The sequence below is a fragment of the Triturus cristatus genome, chromosome 1_1, assembly GCF_964204655.1.
Source record: "Triturus cristatus chromosome 1_1, aTriCri1.1, whole genome shotgun sequence".
Lineage (NCBI taxonomy): Eukaryota > Metazoa > Chordata > Amphibia > Caudata > Salamandridae > Triturus > Triturus cristatus.
The window spans coordinates 852,824,137-852,849,125 of NC_140579.1; the positions used below are offsets into that span (position 1 = coordinate 852,824,137).

Here is a 24,989-nt window from a genome sequence, read left to right on the forward strand (position 1 = left end):
CACGTGGCCAAGGTGTGCCCCTCACCGCAGCAGCACATTCAGGAGCTCCCAGCGCCGCGAAGGCCCGCCATTTTGCGAGCGAGCAATCCGCTCCTCAGGCACCGGAACAGCAGCCCCGGAGTCCTCCGCTGACCTGCCAGAGTCGGAGCGCGGCTTCACACTCGCCCCCGCGCCACCCGATTTGGCAGCCGATACTGCCTCAGCCGCAAGCCAGAGCCGGGCCGCCGAGGCTCCTCCTCCGCAGGTCCGTCTCCGCCAGCAGCGACCAGGAAACACCAGGCGGCGATGGAAAGGGTCCGTCGGGCCGGCAGCCGCTACACCGCCGGACACGCGGTCAGGGCGCACTCCCCACCACAGCAGCACTCGGATCCAGGGAGGGCACCTCAGGGGCATCCAGCGCCGCGGTCACCGCAGGGATGCCGCCATTTTGCGAGCGCGGCGCGATGCCCCGAACGTCGGCAGCAGGACGGCTCAGGGAAGGCTTGGAAGTCCCCGGGATGCAGGCAGGGCTGGTCCGCAGCGTGGACAGCAAACTACTCCGCTGGATGGCTCGATTCAGGTACGGATATCGGGCGGATGGCGGAGGGGTCCCGGAGCACTCTTAAAGTGCGTCCACCATCTTGGCTTCGCAAGCCACGCCCAAAAAGATGCGAGGTTACTGTCTTTTTCTTCGTTTCCTCTTGCCTTCTTTTTTCCTCGAGGTATTCCATACATAGCTTAGACAATAGATTTCTGGATATATTACCCATTGAGAGTGGGTCTTCAAAATATTGTTGGCAGCCAATTTTAGCAAAAAAATATTTAACATATTTTAGCCAATCAAATCTACCCACATTTTCCAATTTTAAAACATCCTGTAAAATGGCTCGATTCATAACACACTCATTAGTTGTCCATACCCTATGCCACAAGAGGATGGGTTGTATTCTGATTATATCAGATATATAGGTTAATCCAAGTTCAATGTGGCAGATGTAAATCGCAACACTTTGAGGTACTGTCAGGACATACCTCAAAAACCTATTCTCAGCTGTTTGGATTGAACCTATATTGGAATACCCCCAGAGACCCGAGCCATACATAGCTACCGATGTACACGTAGCTTTATATATTGTTAAGATTTCTTTTATTGGTTTCTTACCCAATTTTTTGATAAAATTCTTTAAGGCCATTATAGTTTTTTGGAACAAAAGAGTTCTGGCCTTCACCGCACTAGTCCACGCCCCAGTTTCATGGAACAAGACACCAAGATAAGGGAAAGTAGAGGTAATTTCCAGGGGAACATTGTTCATAAACATTCTTTTTATCTGCTTTCCAGATCTATTGCCACAATTCATTGAGAAGGTTTTACTACAATTAACTTTTAAATCTAAACTAGACATAAAAATCTCAAAAGATTTTATCAAGTTTTGTAGTGCCACAGGGGTACGGGCCATTAGGACTGCGTCATCCGCATACAGGAGTGCAGGGATAGACCTCCTCTCAACCTTAGGCATATCCCTGCATTCCTGCAGTAGGTGACGCTCAAGTCCGTTTATATATACCAAAAATAGAAAAGGGGCCAAAACGCACCCTTGGCGCACACCCCGGCCCACCTCAAACCTTCTAGTGCATTGGCCCCCACTACCATAACGGACCGAAGCTGTGGCCCCTAAGTATAAATTTTTCAGAAAGCAAATAATAGGATCTTCCACGCCCATCTCTCTCAAAATTGCCCATAATTTGACATGTGATACACAGTCGAACGCCGATGAAAGGTCAACAAACGTGAGATACAGGCGTTCACCCTTTATCCTCATATACTTGGATTGTAAAATCATTAGATTTAAACATTGTTCGATAGTGCCAATGCCCTTTTGAAATCCATATTGTAGGTCACTCATTATCTCATTCTCCTCAGCCCAGCTTTGTAATCTTGCCAAGATGATTCTCCCAAGGATTTTTACAGATGAGTCCAGAAGGGAGATTGGTCTATAACATGCACAACATTGTCTATCTCCCTTCTTATATATAGGTACAATGACCGAGGTGAACCAAGACGGGTTTAAGCCCCTTGCCAGTGCTGCATTAAAAAGTTGTACCAGCATGGGACCCCAGATCTCAATATTTGCTTTATACAAGTCTGCTGGGATCCCATCAGGCCCTGCGGCCTTGCCACCCTTCATTGCTTTCAAACCCATTGTAACTTCCTCCAGGGTTATTACCAGTTTTTCAACCCCAACACCCGTATTATCCCTTATAGCAGGATCTATGATGTGACATTCATCTTGAGACCTATAAAGATTTGAGAAATGCTCCACCCAGTCCTCCTCAGCGATAGCGATCTCTATACATGCTTTGGAATTATCGTAGAGGAACGGGGTATTAACGGCCCTCCAGAATGTGGATGCATCCTTAAGCTGTGATGCTTCACATAAAGCTTCCAGGGCCTCCTTTTTTATGGCATTTTTTCTATTTTTTAGGGCTTCGTTATATTTTTTCCTACAACCTCTTATTTCAATAGGATTTCGGGGTATCCTATGAATAGCACGTTTCAGGTCGGTTAAAGACCTGGTGCAGGCGTTATCAAACCAGCTTTTCTTACCCTTTGCCCTATTCTTAACCTCCACCCACAGGTTTTTCTTAATTATGGAAGCTATTATATTAAAATGCTCAATTATCAGCTCGTTGTTAGACTTTTCATCCAAGCAGATATCAAAACTGTTTGAGCAAGCATTCAACAGCTTACCTAAAAACTTTTCCGGGACAACCTTACCCCACTTTAAGTTGTACCCGTTCTGTCTGCCAAGGGCCACATCAGAAACTGTACACATAGAGGGTACGTCCTCATGCCAATCAAAAAAGGGGTTTTCACCCTCCATTATTTGGGGCAGATGGTCACTTAATGGCAGCTCCATGATATTTATCTTGATAATCTTATGGCTGCAGCTATTTGAGGCAATGACAAAGTCAATTGTAGACAATACTCCTCTGCCAATAAATGTGGGCACAAAGGTGGTAGGTTTTTGGGCAATTTCATTTACATATCCCAAATCATACATAAGCAATATATCGTTTTATAGGTCCCCAATCAGAGAATGATCAAAATGGGTTAAATGTATCTCCTGCTCTATCATTAGACCACAGATACCCTGTTTACCCTTTATACAGAGTTTGCAATTAAAATCCCCCCCCCCCATAAAATCATAAATTCCCTGTCAATTTTATCTATTTCGTGTTGTATATCCTCCCTCAGCATTATTAAGGTGCTAGGGATTTCTTTCCTCGGAATATTATTATAAAAGTTTATAACAACAACATTAAGTCCCTTCTTATTTCTTAGGGTTATTAGTTGATAAAAACTAGATTTTGGTGTAAACCAAATCTTATCACATTTGAGCTGGTTTGAAACAAAGGTGATTAAACCACCCTTTGCTCTTCCATATTGGCCCCCCACGGCCGGGGTAAAGAAACTTCTGTAACCGCTAATATGCACTGGATCTATAGACCAGGTTTCTTGGAGAGCCAAAATATCATGTCCATCTATAACAGATTCCCAAGATGGATTTTTAATTCTCTCCCTTAAACCTGCCACATTCCAAAATAGGATTGTACAGGTTTTCCTTATTTCATTAGCTCCAAGGTCACATAAAAGTCCTTTATCCATTACCTTTTCAGATTGCTTATTATAGGGTCCTCCGTTATTTCCCCCATCATTTAAATCAAGTGTGCTCGAAACCTTACAACAGTCCTTCCCAATATCAGCATGAATCACTCTATAAGCGGATTGTATTTGTATATTATCCTCATTACAATCCCATGGCCTCTGTTCATTTACATTCTCATTAATTTTGTCAGTATGCCCACCTAATCCTAGTAGTTGACTATAGCAGGTCTCCTTCTTGTGTCAATCCACACATTCAAGGCCTGAAAAAACATCAAACCGATTGTGGGTTGATATGTTGTAAGCAGGTGGAGCCATGCCTCTATTATCCCACAAATAGTTATTTCCATAATTCAGGCCTCGGGTGGAAGGATAGAGCTGCCTGGGGTGGGAATTAAATGAACTATGTGGTTGTGAAAAAGGGATCCGGCTATAACCATGATGATTAAAAGCAGACCTATTTACAGTCTGCCTTCTTTCCTCCTGATTCATACAATGTTGAACTGGAGAATATGGGTAGAAATAATTGAGGTGGTGTGTAGAGATGGAATCACTACTACTTAGATCATACCAGTCCCCAATATGCCTAACGGCTCTATGATCTTTGAAATTTACGATAATCACATCCCCTTTTTTATCTTTGGGTCGAGACCCCACCCAGTTACAGCGCCTAACATATAAGATTTCCCCATTTATATAGGCAGGCAAAGGTCTATTATTACACAGCCAATGAATGACTTTATTCCTTAGAGCTTGATAATCTTCCCTATTCTCAGAGGGGAGCTCAGGGACGCCCGCCATAACGATCGCGTAGGGGGCAGCTTCTGGCGGTAAATCTACTGTACTGTGAGATTGCCAGTTTTTATTAGTAATATTCCTAGCCTCACTATCCTTATTGGCCTTATTGGCCTTATTTTGTGATGGTACTACAGATTTTACTTCTAAGTTCAGATTATCCACCATTTGGTCACCTACTTTACTTTGTGGTTGCATCCTATGGGCAGGCTTATTCTTCAGCAAGGACGGTGTTGACACTTTAATTAGGGATGGACAAGATGGCGTTTGTCTAATCTGGTTAGGTTTTTGGGTGATGGTGGAACATGATGGAGCTGGTATTGTTGCTATCGTCACTTTTGCAGGTATTTTGCTGGGATTTGTGTTACTTAACCCTTTCGCCAAACCAGAAAGGGAGAGTGTATTATCTTCTACCTTTTTCTCAATCAGATCCAGGTGCGTGTTAATCATCATAATCTTTTCCAGAAGGGGCTGCATTAAAGATTTTACCAAGTACTCAATTTTTTCCAAGAGACCGCCCTCATTAATAGAGCAGTGAGTAACCTCTAAGGGCGTCATGAGAGGGGTCGGTGGGTCCATCGCATCCCTCAGAATTGAGGTTGAGTTCCTCTGTGGATTTTCAGTTTGCCACTTTAATGATAAGCCTCCCCCTCTTTTCTTACATTCAACCTTAGGTGATAACTCATCATTTGAAATTGAGGGAGATGCAGGGGAGAATCTAGGGAGATATAATAACCCTTCATCATCATTGCTAATGCAGAAACTCGGCAAAGACTCACAAGTATTATCAGGCGTGCTTCAGGGGAGTCGTCAGAGCGAGGGATAACCGGGACTTCCCCTATATCCTCCGTATCTCCAATATTTGATAACCCAGTATGTTCTGCTAAGATGTTTGTTAGATTAGTCATTGATAATGGCACAATCCCTGATTGCCCCAGAGCAGAGCTTTTTCCCAATAGTGACTGCGTAAAAGAGCCCCTTTTGTGATTGGATGTTGCTACACTTTTTTGGTTGTGCTTCCCCCTATGCCTCCGTTGTGCTTTTTTATATTTTCTTGCCAATCTTACGGGTGACAAGGCGTGCTCTATTTCAGCCCTAGAGTTAACTGGCTGACCTACGTGCCTCTCATCATGCACCTGAGCTGTAGCCAATGCAACTTTCCTTACACTAGTAATAGGTTTACTAGGCACATGTGTGTCCACCAGTGAGAGAGGCGCCTCTTCAAAGTATCATTATAGGGGTCTCCTGACCCAGGGAAGCCCTTCTAACATTGTTGATCTGGTTTACCTTCCTAATCAAGTAGTTATCCATAGTGCCCATCCCATGCAGAATATTCTCACTTTTGCCTTTGGCCATCAAATAAACTTGTTACTACCCACTAACTACAAGCAATATGTGTACAAGGTGATAACACGAGTACTGTCCCCAAGTAATCGGCTCTATTTACCCCGTAGTTGTTGAAACATGAGCTCACAGGCAGCTTCAGATGGACGATCTATGCACAGCCAAGGTCTCTGGCCCATGCCAGGCTCCTCAGGCCTCTGAGGGCCACAGAGGGCCCGCCCTTTGCCCGGGCTTAGCCCGGCGCTACCCGCGCGCTGTCCCGCGACGCGGGAGGTGTGCTCGATTTTGAAGCGCCTCCGGGCGCGTGGGTAGCGTCGCCTGTGTCCGCCCCCAAAGCAGGGGAGTCTGGGGAGTGTAGTTTCCTCACCACGCCGACCGCGTCGAACCAGCAGAGCGGCGGCGGGAGGAAGAGGAGCCAGCAGCACCCAAGTCGACAATTGGCAGAAGCAGGTAAGTGTCAGGGAGTCCCCCAAGTAGACCACGGCGTCAGGATAGCACCCGCTCCACCGGAGGTGTGCTAGATTTTGAAGTGCCCTGGGTGCGTAGGTAGCGTCGCCTGTGTCTGCCCCCAAAGCAGGGGAGTCTGGGGAGTGTAGTTTCCTCACCACGCCGACCGCGTCGAACCAGCAGAGCGGCGGCGGGAGGAAGAGGAGCCAGCAACACCCAAGTCGACAATTGGCAGAAGCAGGTAAGTGTCAGGGAGTCCCCCCAAGTAGACCACGGCGTCAGGATAGCACCCTGGCTCCTGTATCTCTGAGAGTTTCCACCCTACGGCCATTGATGGTCACCCACTGCCTGTATTTCTTAGTGTTATCAGGCAGCTGGGTTTGGGGGACCATCTCACAGTCTCCTAATGAGACAAGGGACATCTCTGCGGGACCCCACCCACCTTGGACAGCCATCTCCTCACCCAAGGCTACACTAGCCACCTTCCGGGGTGGAGCACCAGTGGGTGCTGGTTTACCATACAAAGGACACTTCAAATCAGAGGCAAAATGCCCCATGTTACCACACTTGTAACATTTTATGGGCCCCTTTTGAACAGGTGGACCTGTCGGGGCCCCGGTCGGTTTCTGTGGTGGGGGAGGCTGAGAACCTTTCCCTTGGTTCCCTTGGGGATTACTTTGGGGCCTTCTTGGGAACTCCCTCTGTTTACCCTTGTCCCCCCCCACTCTTCTGCTGGGGACCCTGCCCACCTTTAGCGGAGTCTCCCACTGGACCCTTGTGGACCCTGGTACTGACCCAGCGGTCCGCCTCCTCAGCAAGCTTCTAGGGTTAGTCAGCCTACTATCAATCAGGTGCTGGCGTAGCTCTGGAAAACAATTACTGGACAAGTGCTCCCATGCCATTAAATCAAGAAGCCCTTGAAAATCATTAACCTTACTACCCTTCACCCAACCATCCAGTGCTCTGCAAAAAAAAGTCACATACTCAACATACGTACTGTTTGGAATCTTGGTGCACCCCCTGAACCTTTGCCTATAAAACTCAGGGATCAACCCATACCTAGCCATCAAAGCTGCCTTCATATGGGGATAAGAATTATAATCATCTGAAGGCAAGTCTAGCAGTGTGTCCCGCCCCTCACTAAGGAACCGTCCCCACAACCCCGCTCCCCAATCCTTCTCAGGGACCCGGTGGGAAGACATGGCTACTTCATAGGCTTTGAACCACTGCCCTATGTCATCATTTAAACATCATTTAAAAAAAATTCTTTTACCACATCTTTGGGTATGTACACCCTTGGTTCTACTTGCACTGACGGTGTGCTGCCACCAGAGGGAGCAATTTCTAAACTCTGGGCCTTCAGCTCCAACTCCCTCAAAGCCTTTTCATGTTCATACTGTAGCTTTTTTTCTTCTAGGGCTAACTTTCTACTTTGCATTTCAAATTCTAACTGCCCACTTAACTTGAGCTTGGTCAGCTCCAATTCATGCATCCTACACTCTTTTCTATCTGCCAGCTCCTCTGAGATAGACTTTTACCAGAAACACTGCTACCGGCAGGGGAAGGGGTTCTCCTTCCTCTTTGACCCACTGGCCCTTCCAGCTGTTCCTCTGCATTATCATCCTCAGTGGCATTCCTTGCTTCTACCCAGGCCCTCAGCGCCTTGTAGAACCCTGCCTTGTTTTTGCATCCAGTAGTAGAAACCTTGAATTTCTTGCAGAAGAACTTTAGCTGTCTTACAGGGTAGCTGTCCAGTTTCTCTTCTTCCCATTCAAATTCAGTATCAACAGAGACTATGGATGCTGCTTTCTCCACCATGGTTAAGGTTGGCAGTACTCAAAAATAGACAGTCCCACAAAGAAATCTACCAACAAGTATTGGTTGCGTTAAGGTCTGCACTCACTAAGTAGTGTTCACCAATTACTGTACATGAGTCACAAATGCAAGTCCAGAATCCTCACCGCTGACCACCAATGTTAGAATCCGAGTTCTCTGGTTGGCACAGGTAGGTACTTGTGACAATTAGGGAACCTTTCCTCTAGTCAGGTTAAGGGGTTACACTCCTAAAATAACCCCTGCTCACCCTCTAGGTAGCTTGGCGCGAGCAGACAAGGCTTATCTCAGAGCGTTATATGTTAAGCATTTGTGAACACATACAGTAACCAAGTGACAACACTACAAATGGACACCACACAGGTTTTATATTAAAAATAAGGATTATTTATATAGAGTTACCACAAGACCATTGAACGACAAAAATACACAATACTGTTACTTTAGATGGTAGAAGTTTGCTTAGTTCTCTTAAGTTCTTAAATGCGACACTTTAAGTCAATGTACCTTTTAGATGCGACACGCAGGGCAACGAAAGTGTTGCGACGTTGTTGATGCGATGAAGTTTTTGGTGCAAAGAAATAAAGACGTGAAGATCTTCCAGATGCGTTACGCTTCTCCGATGTTGCGAGAAGACTCGACTCGATGCGTCAGCTGCCGCGGCGTCACCCTTTACGCGATGCGACGACAGCAGCCTTGGCAGCGGCACTCTTCTCCGACGTTTGCCAGACGCTGCCGCTCGATGCGACGTTGCAGCGGCGACACCCCTTTATGCGATGCGACGACAGCAGGTCCGACGGCGGCACGCTTCTCCGTGGATGCGAGGCACTTTTCTTGATGCGGTGCAATGCGACAGCTACGATGGCTGCAATGGCGACACGCTTCTTTCTCGATGCAAGACTCTTTTCTTGATGCGGTGCGATGCGTCAGCTATGATAGCTGCGATGGCGACACGCTTCTTCGGCGTTGCGAGACACTTCTTGGATGATGCGAGACGCTTCCCCTCGATGCGATGCTGCAGCGGCGACACCCTTTACGTGATGCGACGACAGCAGTTCCGACGGCGGCACGCTTCTCCTTCTTGAGTCGCGCTTCCAGCTCCTTGCGACACGCAGTCCCTCAGAAGGCCCAACAACAGCAGCAGGCACTTCCAAAGAACTTTGGGGAGCTGGGGGGTGAAGTCTGTTGTTCCTGAGACTTCAGCAGGAGGCAAGCTCTATTCCAAGCCCTTGGAAATCTTTTGAAGCACAAGTTGAAATAAAGTCTTTGTAGTCTTTCTCCTCTCCTTCAGCAGCAAGGCAACCACTGCAGGCCAATCCCCCAGGTCAGGGACAGTACTCCTCCTTACAGCTTTCCCAGTTCCTTCTCCTCAGGCAGAGGTTCTTCTTGTTCAAGCAGGATCTAATTTCTTGGGAGCAGGGTCCCAATACTTATACCCCTAATTCCTTTGTTCCTCTGGGGTAGAGGGGCCTTTGCCCAGTCCAAACCAGTTCCTGAGCACTTTGTTGACATGACTCTGACTTTCTATTCAGGGTGCAGGGCAGAGACATCAGCCGATCCACAGGAGGTGGAGCCAGCATTGTGGTGGCAGAGAACAGCCCTATTCAGAGTCCAGGTGCACTCCTCCAACCCATCTGGATGTCAGTCTCTCTATTCACCACCAGGCTACCTAGCCCTGCCCCTCTGGGTTTCCCCAGCCCTGTCACTCACACAAACCAGACAGACAGATACACATCATAGCAGAGGCGGGCTGAAATGGTTAGGCACGCAAATACGAACTTTCTAAAAGTGGCATTTGCAAGCATAGAATATAAAAATAAACTTTACTAAAAGATGTATTTTATTATTCTGAGTTCAGGCATACTAAACTCGAATTTCTACCATGTTCCCTGGGTCTGTTAGGATCATAGGATGTAACAATTCTAACAGCCCATTCTGGCCTATGGGAACAGGTAGCCTTACAATAGTGAAAAACGAAAAGGGCTGTAATTCACTATTAGGACATGCCACACACATCAGGGCTTGTCCTACCTTATGCTTACAATGCACCCTGCCCTTGGGCCTACCATAGGGATGACTAATATGAAGTTAAGGGAAGGTTTAGGGACTGGGAAGTAGGTGCACTTGCCCAGTCAGCATGACAGTACCAGACTGCACGCAGGTTCTGCAATGGCAGATCTTAGACACATTTTACTAGGCCGCTTCTGTGGGTGGCACAACCAGTGCTGCCAGCCCACCAGCAGCGTTTGTATTTACAAGCCCTGGGCACTCCTGGTGCACTTTACTGGGGTCTGACAGTAAACCAAATAAGCCAATCATGGAATCCAACCAACATATACATTTTTAAATAGGGAGCACTTACACTGTGGCACTGGTTGGCAGTGGCACAGTGCTCTGAGCAGCTAACACCAGCAAAACACATGAGGCACAGCGACAAAAAGTGGAAGGGAAACTCACGCCAAGGTGCCAGGTCCAACACTGATCTAGTCTGGTATGTAGAGTTGTGTATTTGCAGTGACAAGTCTTTAATATGATGCAGCAGATATTGGAAGTTGGTTTAGGTTTACAAATGTTGCTCAACTAGTTCCTGGGGCTTAAGAGTGTTTCAGTCATAAGTTTGGTCAATTGTGTTGTACTGATGGGTGGAGGATTTTATTTAGTGCTGAGTATAAGTGCAAAAGGATCAGGGCCCCACAGCAGTTCTGAAGGTATGCTCAAGGAGGTTTGATTTGACTTTGCAGAACAAGAACTGGTGCCAAGCTATCTCTTCTTAGCGAGTAGAGTCTAGACACAGTATTTGAGCTTATTTGTTGTTGTTGTGACAGACGAGACAAATTCTGTTTTCAGTGAATTTACCTCAAGTAGGACTGTGCCACCCAGGCTTGGATGGTGAAGCATCAGATCTTTAGCCTGTGTATCATCTGCATAATGGTGATTCTTTTTCTTCTCACCAGTCAAAAGTATGCCCAGATGTTCCTTTTAGATACCAAAGATAGCAAAGTAGACGATGCAGCCTTGCTTTTGCAGCAGTTAAAAGGGGTGTATCCTGATTCGCATTAGTATGAGCTGGTATCTAGTAATCAGGTGCATAAGGGAAGGTAGAGTAGGAAGGTCAGACGCCCCCTCCACCACCTTAGTCCCTTAACAGTGAACAGAGTAACCCTGGGTGGAGTTCGCGGAGTTGCACTACGCAAAGCTACGCGAAGGGCAAAAAAACTTTGCTGCACTACGCGGTAGAAAAATGCTGTTCGCATTGATTGCACAGTGCCGGATTGTCCGCATCGTGCAATCAATGCGAACAGCACCATGCACAGCGCAAGCTTACCTTTTCTGCCGCTCGAGTAGATTTTTACTCGAGCGGCAGCTTTCTCAACGCGAACGGGCAGTTTCTCAATGCAAGCGGACAGAGCCCACACAAGTCTGTGCACTTGGGCAGCATCCCCCATTCTGAGACCCTCTTCTGGACAGCAGAGAGGATCTGGGACTAATCATGAAGGGCAGTTGGGGAAACCTCCAGCCTCATACCCTGAGCATCTGTGTATCCCATCTCAAAGCCTTCACAGGCAGCAGAGCCCAACTACCACCCTGTGCAAAGAGGATGCGTCCGTCAACCAGCCTGAGAACCTGTACAGGAGAGTAGAGCCCGAGTACAACTTGCGCTGGGGTAGGTGGAGAGTCACTCCTGGAAGCTGATTATTTGGGTGAGGGAGCAATCCTGCCTTTCTCTCAGGGACAGTTAAAGCCTCACATGGCGCCCTTGGTCATGGAAGAGAATTGCAGTGCACCCAGGAGTTGAAGCCACGACTCGAATCCACAACTACTGGTTTGAATGCTTCAAAAACTTCCCCGTGGAGAAGATAGAGCAGTGTTGAACTGTGAACTTAACAATGTTGGTGTGTGGAGGAGAGGGCACTTACAAGCAATGTAGTTTACAGGAGAGAACTGGTAAACACTGTGTTAGGAATTGGGCTGTTGGTTGACTTCGGTATAAGCCCTAGTCAAGCAGCAACCACAAACGTAGTTGTTAGGCAAAACCTAAATTAACCTGTGCTTATCCTCTGGTAGCTTGCCACAGAGCAGTCAGGCCTAACTTCAGAGACAATGTGTGAAATATATATGTAATGCTTCGAACAGTAAAACAGTGTAAACATCACACCAAGTTAAAAACATAGAACTTCATTTAATAAATAAAACAATACCAGAAAACAAAAATCCAATTTGTAGAACTGGAGATATTGAATGTCAAAGTTTGTAAGTAAAATAGTGCCCAAAATCGAAAATCGCTATTGGGGATATCTGGTCGTGCTGGACTGAGACAAAGTCACAAGTTCAGGCTGTTCAGATGAAGTGCGAGATAGCTACAGGGACCCAGTTAGGCCAGCTGAACAAAGTACCTTAATCCTGGTTGCGGAGTATTGCGTGTATCCAGGTTGAAGATTTGACGCGTAGTCAACGTGATGTATCAGTTCTGAGATGTGATGAGGCTGCAGTGCGAGGTCCTGATGGTCGATGTCGAGGATCCTGGCGTCAGGGCTTACGGTGCGAAGTTTGGTGTCAAGGATAAGTAGTGTAGCAGAGGCAATGCAGGCACCAAATGAATGGCTGAATTAAGAAAATACCAACATTCTAAAAATGGCATTTTCAGAATGGCAATTTAAAAACCGATTTCAACATAAGTTTGGATTTTAAATTGAGATTCCAGAGACACCAGACTCAAAGGGTTTATCTCTTCCCAATTGGGAATTACACTTCAAAATGTAATAAGGTAATCCTAATGTTATCCTATGGAAGGGATAGGCGTTGCAGCAGTGAAAAACAAATTTGATTTTTTTTTACTACTGAGACAGGTTAAAGTTCAAAGTACATGTGTTGTTTTTTAAAAACATTGAGCCCTGCCCTCTGGGCCTCTATCCAGGGCCTACCTTAGGGGTGAACGAACTATATGATTAGAAAGGAAAAGTTTGGGTTTGGCAAAAGGTTTATTTTGTAATGTCGAAATGGCAGTGTAAACTGCACACACAGGCTCTGCAGTGACAGGCTTGAGACATGGTTTGAGGGGCTACTGAAGTGGTTGGCCCCATTGGTGCTGCAGGCCCACTAGTAGAATTGTATTTAGGGGCGCTGGGTACATTTAGCACACTTTACTAGGAACTTATAAGTAAATTAAATATGCCAATTGGGGATGAGCCAATATTACCATGGTTAGGGATTAGAGCACAAACACGTAAGCACTGGTAAGCAGTGGTAAAGTGTGCAGAGTCCTAATACCAGTAAAGTGAGGTCAGAAAAAGTGGAGGAGGAAGGTAAAAAAGTTGGGGGAAGACCACCCTAAGACTATCAGCTCTAACACACTGGATTCAGCATAAAGGAAGCCTAGCCAGCATCAGCATTTGTAGAGAGGGGAAACAAACTTTACAATGCTGTCATTACACCGCAATACCTTTACAACGCGGTCGTTACACCAACCTTATTGTTACAATGCAGTACCATTACAATGCAAGTCGTGACAACGACTTGCTCTAGATGGCGTTCTGAACTAAGGAATAGTATAATTTACTATTCCAACATCATCCCTAGCTGGAGAGAAAATTTACAACATTGAATTATCATTCAAATAATTGTCTTTGTAGATAAGTTCATGCACAAGTGAAATTTATGAATGTGACTGACTTTGTGAAGTAGAAAAGTTGTCACCTACACAAAACTTCACAAATTGATTTATAATTATCCCCGCTCTCAGCTGTGTTGAATTCTGTTGTCACGCATTAGTCTTTGGGTAAACAGGCAGCAATCAGGCCTGGCTCTAGAGTACTTTCCTGGTCATATTATGTTAAGTTATGGTTCATACGGAAACTCTGATCATGAAATGCACTGACTAGATGATGGACACAGAGATGCAGTCAGTACTGCAGAGGACACATGCCTAAGCATTTATGGTGATTTTGGAGGAGAGGGTAGCAGGTAGTCCTTGAGATGCAAGCGGACTGATGTCTTTGGCCTGAGAATAAGTATGGAGTCCGCTGTCTCTTGTATCCAGCATGGTGGCCGTCTGAAAATGGGGTTGGGAAAGGTAGGGTTGGGTTAAGGTTTGGCTTGGCTCTGTCTGGTTATTTAATCAGTTGTTTTGTCTGCTGATCTCTTTGAGATGAAAGTTGTCTATTGAATCTTTAGCATGCCTGCTATGTTGTCTGATGTCTAGTTTTGAGCTACAAGGTTAACGTTGCTATTGTGTGTTTGTGTGTGTGGTGTAAGGGTACAGGTTAAATGTCTGATTATAGGGTGATAAATGAAATTTGTGTCTCATGTCTTAGGAATAGTAGGCGGTGCGGGTCTTTAGGATTGCTTAGAAGGGATTGTGTATCCTTCTCATGGTATGGACTAGCTATCTGCCATCTCTGGTCGTTGGGGAAGACGGTTTAGGGTATGTTCACTTTCTTTGTTATGCAGAGGTCATTAGTTGTATAAGCAGTGGGGGTTTTGTGGAGTGAAGTGGGAGATCCGGGTAATTTTTTAAGTGTACAGTGATAAAGCCCTCCACTGGACTCTAGGTTGATGGCCACATTTTGTGGCCGTCTACAGGTAACACACTCTTCTTCCAGGGCTCTGTACTCATAGAGCTGTTTTTGTTTTTCCTTTTGGTGTTCTTAGTAGAACTGTGACAAAGCCACAACCCTTAGGAACTCTCCTACCTCGGAGATCCTATTCTGATGGTTCCTGTAGCTTACAGGTCTTCCGGAACCCCACACTTTTTTGGGTGGCCCATTGTTTAAAGCTGTTATCCCCGCCCTCAGTGGCCTCACATTCATGGTCCCTCTCTTTGTTTACTTTTAGGTGTTACTAGTACGTCATGATGGTTGAATCTGCCTCAGAGACTATACGATCTTCTCCAGCAAATCAGAATGGGGTCAATAATCTCAACAGCCAATCTGATGGAGGTGGAGTAAGAGAAGGCAGTGCGAGCAGTGAATCAAACGGAGAGATGAGCCCCGTGGATATACTTCACATACAGCAGCAACAGGTATTGCCCGTTCACCAGCATTTTGTCCCCTTTTTTTATCATATCTTATTGTAATACTCATCCCTTCTGCACTACTTACGTTACCCCTTCTGTTTCCGCCTCAACTCCCTACCTTAGCAGTTCATCACCCTCTTTTCGTATTCCCTTCTCTTTCAACCCGTACTTCTCACCTGCTCCCTTTGATATTACCACTTGTACCTACCCACTTCTGTATATGGACACTCGTACATCTTCGTTTCTGTGTAAACCCAACCCCGCTATGCCCTGCTCCACCATTACACACTTTCTTTACTCTATCATTGTAACTGTAATGTGTGTGTATTTTCATTGCACTGCACATCTGAATATGGCTGGATCTTTCACATGGCATGATGAGTACAGCTGGATGGATAAGTGTTAAAGGGCCACCACCAGAAACATGGGGGAGCTCGGAAACTGAACTCACTATGTCTAGTATTAGAGATGTTTTACTTTTTTGGAGGTGGGGGGGGCTTGACTGTAATATATTCCCACTATTAGTGTGTGCAGAGTATGAATGCCACGACTTTGTGTATATTCATGAGAGATATGTTACTAGTCTGAATATGGTACTGGTAGTATCAAAGATATTAAGTACAGCGTACTGATAAGAGTGTAAAAACGTTTGGTGGTGTAGGTGCAATTCCTTACATGTTCTGTTTGACTCAAAGAACAGAACGTAGTGACTTTGCTGCATCTTTGCTCCACCTACAGAAACCGTCAATATGCATACTCACCTGTTATGTTGTGGTTCTACTGGGAAGTTCAGCCAATCTAAGTGGTCAAAATGCACATGTATCCCCATAAAGTTTCTAGCAGACTACATCCGACATTTGTGGCGGGAGGGCTCAGCTAAAACTGTTCTACTCTTTGGGTCTTATTGGAGGGGGGGTGATCATCTTGTACATTCCCCTCCCTTATATCTTCCTACGGACGGGAACTAAGAATTATTTATACCATTGTAGTCTGCAAGAGACCAAGTTGGAAACAGCTGATTGCATCCTCCTCCCCAGTGGTGGGTGGATTGGGAACTAAATGTAGCCTTGGATAATGAGTTTATTCTAACCCCATAATGTACCAAGTGAATCTGGCCTTCCGGGGGGGTGTGGGGGGGGGGTGCAAGTTATAAGCACATCTACTACAAAAGAGTGTGTGATTTGTCAAGGCTCTTTACCAGACTGAAAAACGTATAATCCTTCCATCTACCACTCCTAAATGTAGCCCCTGATCTTCCGCCTAAGTGAGTTTTTCGTAGGTCACATGTAGCCAGGTAAAGCCCCTCTTCTATATGAGCTGGCATGATGTTTCCATTTGACGCCTCCTGAATGCTTCTTAACTGCAAGGATGGCTGCTAACTATGGCTAGCATAACTTTGTGGTTCAGATTTCTTCTTTTGACATACGTTTTGGATATTTCTTGGACATTTACTGCATACTTTGTAGCTTCTTCTGTATTTCAAGAAATGGGCAAGAAGCATCAGAGTGTCTGGCTGCACTATTTCTAAAGGCAAATTGGTTTGTTACAGGCATTGACAGTGTAGGTTTGCGTTTTCTTATTAGGTCATACGTTAACAAAATTATTATTTCACTTACGCCTGCCAAAAGCTCACAAAGGGATTTGTGGCAGGCACAAATGCATTTACTATTAGTGATTTCTCTACCATGAGTGCAGAGATATTTGCTTTAGTAAATCCCACTCTTGAACTCGGAAGTGGGCGTTCCGGTGTGTGGTTGTTTTGAAAGTTTGGGAGCACCAACAAACGTATGTTTCTTGGCATTCCTAAACTTCGATCCAGCCTGTTCCCACCATGGAAATAGTGAGAGATTTTCTGTAACAAAGGGCAGAAACTCGGCAGTATTAACTGCCCATGATGATTTAAGACTCCTGGCTGATGGCATCACTGCACAGGTGCTACTGGGCATGTCAGCAGCTTTTGGCAGTTGACCATTATCTATTTGTTAGAATTATATTTATCATGTTGGGATAAGAGATGCTACATTGTCCACCTTAGCTTATTTCTGATGCAACATAGCTAGTTGTTACACACCATTGAAAAAATCTAGAATCTGCAGTGTGCCACGGGAATCAGCTCTTCCCCTGTTTTTCAACATATTTGAACAAATCGTTGGACTACATTTTCTACTTGTGTAATGCCGACACTTGGCTCCTCGTCAAGGTGGGGGACTCACCAGAGTGTGAACATCGATGAATATGAATCAGGTCCAATAGCAATGGAGTGAATGTGCATCAATTGATTGGAATTGAAGAGGCACGAAATCGAGATCTTGTTTGTATATTGTGACTTATCACTGGGGCAACGCCCTACGACTGAGTAGTCGAGGTAAGCAAGCTAGCCTAGAACGTGTGGTTCAAGATCAGTTCTAAACTGATACCACTCCTCAGATTCAGTTCTTTCAAGTTTTTTTCTATTTTCGGTAATGATCCTGAGCGAATGTCTATTTCACCACGACCTTTACTTTTGCAGCTCAGCATTCTCGCATAATTTGGTCCTCCCAAGTCTTATGTCAGCTAACTGCAATATGAATCTGCTCGCTTTATCTTATCCCTGAAGCTCTGAGATGATGTTCAACCAGCTCTAGACTCGGCATCGGCTTCCCAGAGAAAGACTGAGTAATACGCTTTCTGCGTAGTTTATTAAGCTTTGCACCATCTTTGACCATGCTTCCTAATTCATAAACTGAAGCTTTATTGAATCAGCAGGTAATTATGTTCGCTAACTGCTTGTACTTGATATCCCCCAATTAAAATTGTGCTTGATTGCAAGTCAGGCCATTCTCAGTGCTATCTACTTCCTTGTGGAATGCCCTTCCCAAAATCATATGTAATTAATCAGACCTACAGAAGTTTCAAAAAGATGGCAAATAAGCTGGTTCTGTTCTGTAAGTTACCGAAAGTGTTGAAACAAGACATGCAGTGGTGATTTTCCACCTTGTTTGCATGACGAATAGATTAAAAAGTGCTCAAGAAGATAATAATAAATCAGCATCCTTCCAAACAAAAGCTGTCCCATACCTACTTATGAATTCCACTCCGTCAATTTCAATTTTCTTTATAATAGAAGCTCTTCCTCAGTCTATTTGGAGCTCCATGCTCCTTCATCTGAATAGAGTTCCTTCACAAATGCTTTTATGTATTTTCACATCTGTTGGGAGATGAAGGAGATAAACAGACATTAACTTCTTGTTCCATAGTTTATGTGGTCATTACACAGATTTTGAAAGTCTATTTTGAAACCATGTCTTCGTATGTCTAGGACCAAATATCTATTGCATATAGAACAGGGTATCTGTCACATACAATACGGTTTAAAACAGCAAAAACAATTATTTTTGGTAAACCAAACTGACTATGAAATACCTCACATCTAGTCACTAGATTTGTTTAGAAAACTCTCCAGTAAGCTCGATATTTCTAAAACAACATATCATGAAATAATACTCTTGTCCTTCACTTGGCATTCGACATGTGCGCCATATTGGATTTCATCAAGTTACGCTTCTGAAGAAAGTGCGTTTTAACTTTATTACCAGTAGTCCCAAGCATAAACGTCTAGACCGCTCCTTGGTATTTCTGCCACTCTGTTATCTAATCCTCAGCGCCATATTAGGTTTATCTATCTTCATCCTGTACAATTGCATTCTAGTGCATCTGGATGGAGCTTTTGGTAGTGGACAGACAAAATAAGAAGCTCTATTAAGCAACAAGACTTGAAAAAAACACTAGATATTGATTGAGTGTGGAATTGAAACTATATTTTTGTTTAGATTGTCAAAACCTGGTTTTGCCCAGGTTAATGTGTACCGGAATTTATAAAGCAATGCAGTGCCACGATGTGTTTGGAGTACTCTGCCCTCTACAGCAAGGTAGGACGCAGCTACAGGTAGAGAGAGCAGTGTGGAGAGAGATACAGGGAGAGCAGTGTTTAATTTGTGCTGGTGTTTTCTGGTACATGGCTCCAGCACCTATTTCTTAACATCAACAGTTTGATAGTGTACCACATGCTGGCACTGTCTGATTATTTTTGAATGAGCACATTCACAGAGTACTTAACATACATGAAGAAAAACCTAATACCAATGCTCCATGACATTGTTAGAGCTTTCGGTGAACTGAAATAGTCCAAACTTCCATATTTGTAGGAATATGATACTTAATGGATAATAGTACTGGTACTGGCATTTGGCAACATTGGTAGGGGCACTGGGTGGTGCAATCTACAGTGGCTTGAAAATACCTAGGACTCTAGGACTTAGTGGTGTTTCTTGTTGTTACAAATTAAGCACTAAGGGAGCTGGGAATGGAGATGCTGGCAGATGTGCACAGATTTAGTGGAGACGTGAAGGCACAGCCAGTGAAATGTGGGTGTAGATGAATGAAGAGCAGTGAAGGGGGAGGTAGAGCAGTGAAATAGGACTGTGACTAAGGGGAGTGATAAGGCTGAGGTAGAGCTACAAAGCTCATTCATTATACACTTCACAGCAGGGTGTTGTAATATGGGTTTGTGAAGCACACAGCAGCCACGACTGATGAGTCTGGAGGTAGAGGCTGAAGTCTGTTACAGATGGAGCTATCTCTCATACATGTGAAATGTAGAAGATGTGAGAAGACCACACATCTTATCTTATACCCAGGGAATGACAAAATTGGAGTGCAGTGGTGAGGCGGCTGTGATGTGAAGGAGAGAGCAGAAGCAACCTATCCCTCACCTACCTTACTTCTATACCAGCCATCAAGCGTGTTGTGTTGCACCTTGTTTGGGATTTTCTGCGGGCACTTTAGGCAGTGGGTGATGTCTGAGCTGTACTGAGATCTGTCTCACCCACTCCCTCTACACCGCATACCCCCTCCATTCCTCTGCATTTCATTTCCTCTCTCGTTCCTTCACACCCACTCTTGTCTTGCTCCATATCCAGTCTTCCTCATCTCTATTTCTCTATGTTCTTCTTTCACTTACTGCCTCACCCCTCTTTTCCTGTTGACGCCTCCGTTTTCTCTCTCTTTCTTCCCCCTCCTTCTCTCGCGCCACCACCTCCCATACGTCTCTCCCATTCTCTCTTCCTAGGCTGTCCTCGTATTTCTCTTTCCCTACTCTCTACATCCATGCCCCCCTTTATAGATGTACAATATCTCTGCCTTTGACTGCCCACACTGCTTTCTGTAAGTCTTTTCTCAGAGACCAGCCGTTGTGTCACTCGGTTAAGGCTCTGCTCCCAGTTTGAGGGGTAATCACGCATGTAATGCTCCTCCGTGTCATAGAGACCGCACAGCGCCTAGCTGAGGCGCAGATTGCTGTGACACGTCCTCGCGCCTTGGGCTGCGGCGCGCGCCACAAGACAAAGCCAGCTGCCGCGACCCCTTCACCTAGCAAAGCTGCATCTGCCAAACTCGCTGGCACATGTAAACGTGCAGTGGGTGGAGCTCCTCCCACAGTACAGCTGCACCGGTCTGCGCCTTCCTGACGCAGTAAAGCACCGCGCAGCACCACCTGCAGTAGTAAAGCTGCCCTGGGCATACTCAAGGGCAAAGTAAAGGTGTCGTTTTTAGCTCTCCTCGCATTCAGGCTACAATTGGCAGCGCCGTGGACACTGGGACTCGTGCAGCATTCCAGTTCACGTGAAGCTGTACACCCAGAGCGTCCTCCTCCCTTGGGCACATGGGCAGCTCTCTGGCTCACTATAAAGGTGCAACTTTCCATCCTCCTGGTACAGCAAAGTTCCAACGTCCCACACACTGTTGCACGGAAAGGTAGCGTTTTGCTGCCCTCTTGGACAATGAGATGTGACGTTCTCTTAAAAAACATAGATATCAGATTTACAAAGAGTGATAAATGCCCGATGAGAGTGTCCTGGTGCTGCCCGGAAGACACTATTCTAGAGCTGTCTAGGCAAGCAACCAGGTCTTGATGGGTAAGCACAGTTGTGACATTCATGAGGTTTGATTCCACGCTGTAACTGAGTGGCAGGGCCAGTACGTGACTTACACAAGCTTGATTCTTCGAGCAAAAACTTCGAGATGGGTCGTTGAGTCCGAGTTGAATAGTACAGCCTGAAAATAAGACCTAATGGCAGCTGGGTCTTTGTTGACTAATGCTTTATGGCAGGTGCAGAGCGATTTAAAGTTGTAATTTTCTGTATCTGAAGCCAATATAATAAATCCCAAAGCTGTTTCCTTATAGACTGATGTTGTAGAATATTTAGTAGCAGCCGGGCATTCTGTAAAGGTTACAATCTGTACAGAAGAACAGTGGCCAGCCCTGCATATATAGAGAGAGTTACAGTACTCTAATCTTGATAGGACCACTGCCTGAATCACAGCTTTACGCCTCTCCATATGTAGCATAGGTAATAATAACTTCCGTCGCAAACGTATGTAAAAGAAACTAATACAATAAACGTAATCAATCTCTTTACACACGTAGGCCCTTTGATGCTTTTACTCTTTTTCCTGGAACAGTAAAGCATCTTGTGATGCAGTAAAACAGCACCGTGCACCATAATAATACTGTGCCTGGTCGTTCTCACTGGCACAAAGCTTCAGTCCCCTGGGTCAGTAAAGCTGCAGTACTCTCCTCCTGTTGAACTGACCAGTGTGGCCCCCGTGGACAGTCCAGCTGCAGTGCTCCTACCCCTGGATTAATAAAGCAGCATTGTAATCCACCCTGGCACAGTACAGCTGCAATATCCTGCTCTACCAAGGCAGTAAAACCTCGGGAGTCCATGTCACTACCACCCTACAGCTGCACCCCTGACATCCAAAACAACCTGTAGAAACCAACCAACGCCCAATCAGTGGCCCAGTTTTCAACAAACTAAAGCCCACCATGTATCCCCATCCCATTGCACCATCATCCTCTCCGTAGCTCCTTTCCCATTGGTTCTGCTTGTGCCCTAGTGTTGGAAAACGAGGCAGCATCTGTGAGGCCTGCACAAATAACATGACTACATTTGTCCTTCACTGGGAACCAAACACCCAATTGTAGTGCCTGACTCTCAGAGGGTAGCGTTGCAGAGCAGTCTTAGGCCTACTCAAGGGAGGTGGTGTGGGCTAGTAATCGCCATTTGCAGGTGCACAAAAATAACACTCAATAATTGATTGTCCAGTCTGTACTTTGCTTTATAAAAGTAAGAGTGCATTTATTAAACACACACACCACTCAATACTATGCACCAATTAACAAATATACATAAGCGGTTGGAATTACTTTGTGACATTGCATAACATCTCCACCCCTCCCACAGGGGGTGTGGGGTCTAGTACCACCACTCCCATGTATGCACATCAACTTGCCCCCAATGCAGTTAGTTGAACATAACCTGGAGCGAGGGCCCTGCGCACTGGCACCATCCCAGTGGCGACCCACCCCATTACCTCAACAAGCATTAAAAAGGGGTAAACCTGCCTTGGTGACACATGACCCTGACTGAGCATCTCCTACTGACCATAAAGTATGCACCTCTATATCTTAAGGGCTAACAGTCTGGGTTCTTCACCTAAGCGCAGGAGCAATAATCCATGTTTAAGCACACTTTAGAATGACAGTACTCATCACCTTAGTAGATCATTTGAATGCATTGCAATTACAGCCCCTAAAGGCATCACAGATGAAATGACAGTATTAGCATATACAGCCAGACACCCTAGCAAGAACTGTCTGACAACATAACCCCACTTTATTTATGACATCACTTTTATTCTGTACTTCACATTTAACACTTGAACATCAGTCCCCCTAAAAGAAATAACCATTAGTAAATGCATTTCGGTGCAATTACACCTCTTCATCTCCAGGGGGATGCCCTTCTCCAGACATCCCCAACTCATCCCTACACTCCTTGATGCACTTCACAATACACCCTCAGCTGTAGAACAAAAGTTCCAGCCTTGAAGGTGATAAATACTGGCTGAGCGCTTGAGGGGTTATTCCTTTCAAATCCCCAGGAAACAGGGGGGAACATCTCTTCGTGCTGGGAGGGAGACTGCGCTCCTGCAGCAGCTCCCCCAGCACCTTTTCACTATTTAGGGTGACCCCCCTCCTTTGGGGGGCCACCAAGCACCAAAACAATAATGTTCGAGGCATATGAGCTGCAGATCACACACTTAGGATAAGATCGCCATCTGGTGTGGGGCTCGGATGATTGCAGGTTGTTGTTGTCTTCGGAAGAAGCCTTTTGGTCATGAGATAGGTGACTCCTCCTCTGGACAACAGTGCGCATGGGCATCCACTCCATCCTCAGATTGTTTTTTTCCGCCATTGGGTTCGGATGAACTTTTCCACTCCGGCTGAAAACATCTGAAAATCCAGCTTTCGAAGCGAAAAACCTTTACAACTCGACGTCGAAATTCAATCGGACCGGTTCCGGACATGGCTCATGGAAAGGACACCTTTTAAAAAATGCCCCCAATGTGGAGCAAAGTTCCCCCACAGTGACCATCCCGAGGTCTGCAACCTGTGCCTCTCGCCGGAACATAACGAATCCAGCTGTCCAGCCTGCGCCGCATTCCGATCCAAGAAAACCATCCGGGACCGAAGAGCTCGACGCCATATCATGGCCAGACTGGCTCCAGAACCAGAGGACATCTTTGCTCAGGGCCCCGATGTCCCGGAAGAAGATTCCGAAGAACTCCAAATTATATCCGAAGCGGACGACTCCGATGACCTCATCACTCCGGGACAACGAGTGAGTACCAATGCCCCTACCTCAACCCCCCCAAAAAAGGCATTGGTCAAGACTCCGCCAGCTGGCCCCAGTCGCGAACGAAAACCGTCTTCAGAAGCCCCGCCCTCAGGCTCGGCTCCGAAGAAATATAAGCCTACAGGTGGCTCGGGCTCGAGCAAACCACATGTTATAGTACCCACAGTACCTTCGGCACCGAAGACTCAAGACTTCTCGGCACCGAAGCAGGCTCCGAAACCATCGAGACCTATTGATAAACCGGCATCTAAAGCTATCAAGCTCAAAGATTCCCTCTCGGCACCAAAATCTCCACCGGCACCAAAACGTTCTTCGGCACCGAAATCCCAGCCGGCACCGAAAAGTTCTTCGGCACCGAAATCATCATCGGCACCGAAACCATCATCGGTACCGAAACAACTCTCTAAAGTCCGAAAAGACTCTACCGATCATCCAAAACATAGATCGGAACCGAAAAAATCGGCACCAAAGCCACTTTCGGACAATGAAGACATTTTTCACCCTGATCTCACGCAAAAAAGGATTTATATCAATCCAAAAACTGGGCATGTCACCGCTGTGCCATACAAGAAAAGGAAGCTGGACACAACACCTTCTCCAGCTCCCATAAAGAAGAAGGACTCCGCCACCTCACCCATTCGTCCTTCCTCTCCTATATCATCTCTCACTCCCCACCCCCCCTGCCCCCACCTCCTTCTCCTCTACCATCTCCTTCACATACACTACCTCCACAGGATGATGATGATGGCTTAGGGGGAGGGGGTGATCCGGATGACCTTAATGATCCTAATGATCCTTTCACACTCCCGGATACGGCACCCTTAGATGACTGGGCTTACCCTTTACCTGATATTCCTGATCCCACTACATACCCCTCCAAACCCTCCCCTCCAGATGACCACCTAGGGTTTGGACAGCTGATAAACAGGGCGGCACTTTTCCATGGCGTCACCATGCATTCAGATACACCCGAAGAAGACTTTCTTCTAGACACATTCGAACAGTCTCAAAAATCAGTTCAAATCTTGCCCATGATTAAGGGAGTCATAAAACACGCCACAGAGGTTTTTAAAGACCCTGTCAGAGCTAGGGTTCTTAACCCCCGAATTGAAAAAAAATATACACCTGCCCCACAAGATCCCGCTTACATTAAAGCACAGCTCCCTCTAGACTCTTT

General features: G+C 45.9%; 1 protein-coding gene across 9 annotated transcripts in view; it reads left to right on the plus strand.

Annotated features, from left to right (window-relative positions):
* The window catches only part of FOXP4 (forkhead box P4), a 973,797-nt gene that overhangs the window by 338,281 nt on the left and 610,527 nt on the right, over positions 1-24,989 (plus strand). For 8 of the 9 annotated variants that reach the window (XM_085650498.1, XM_085650470.1, XM_085650461.1 and 5 more), the window contains one exon: positions 14,894-15,080. In XM_085650498.1, the coding sequence (XP_085506624.1) occupies positions 14,910-15,080 (171 nt within the window). In that variant the 5' untranslated portion in view covers positions 14,894-14,909. Of the gene's footprint in view, positions 1-14,893; positions 15,081-24,989 lie in introns of those variants that run through there. The other variant, XM_085650511.1, reaches the window with a different exon arrangement.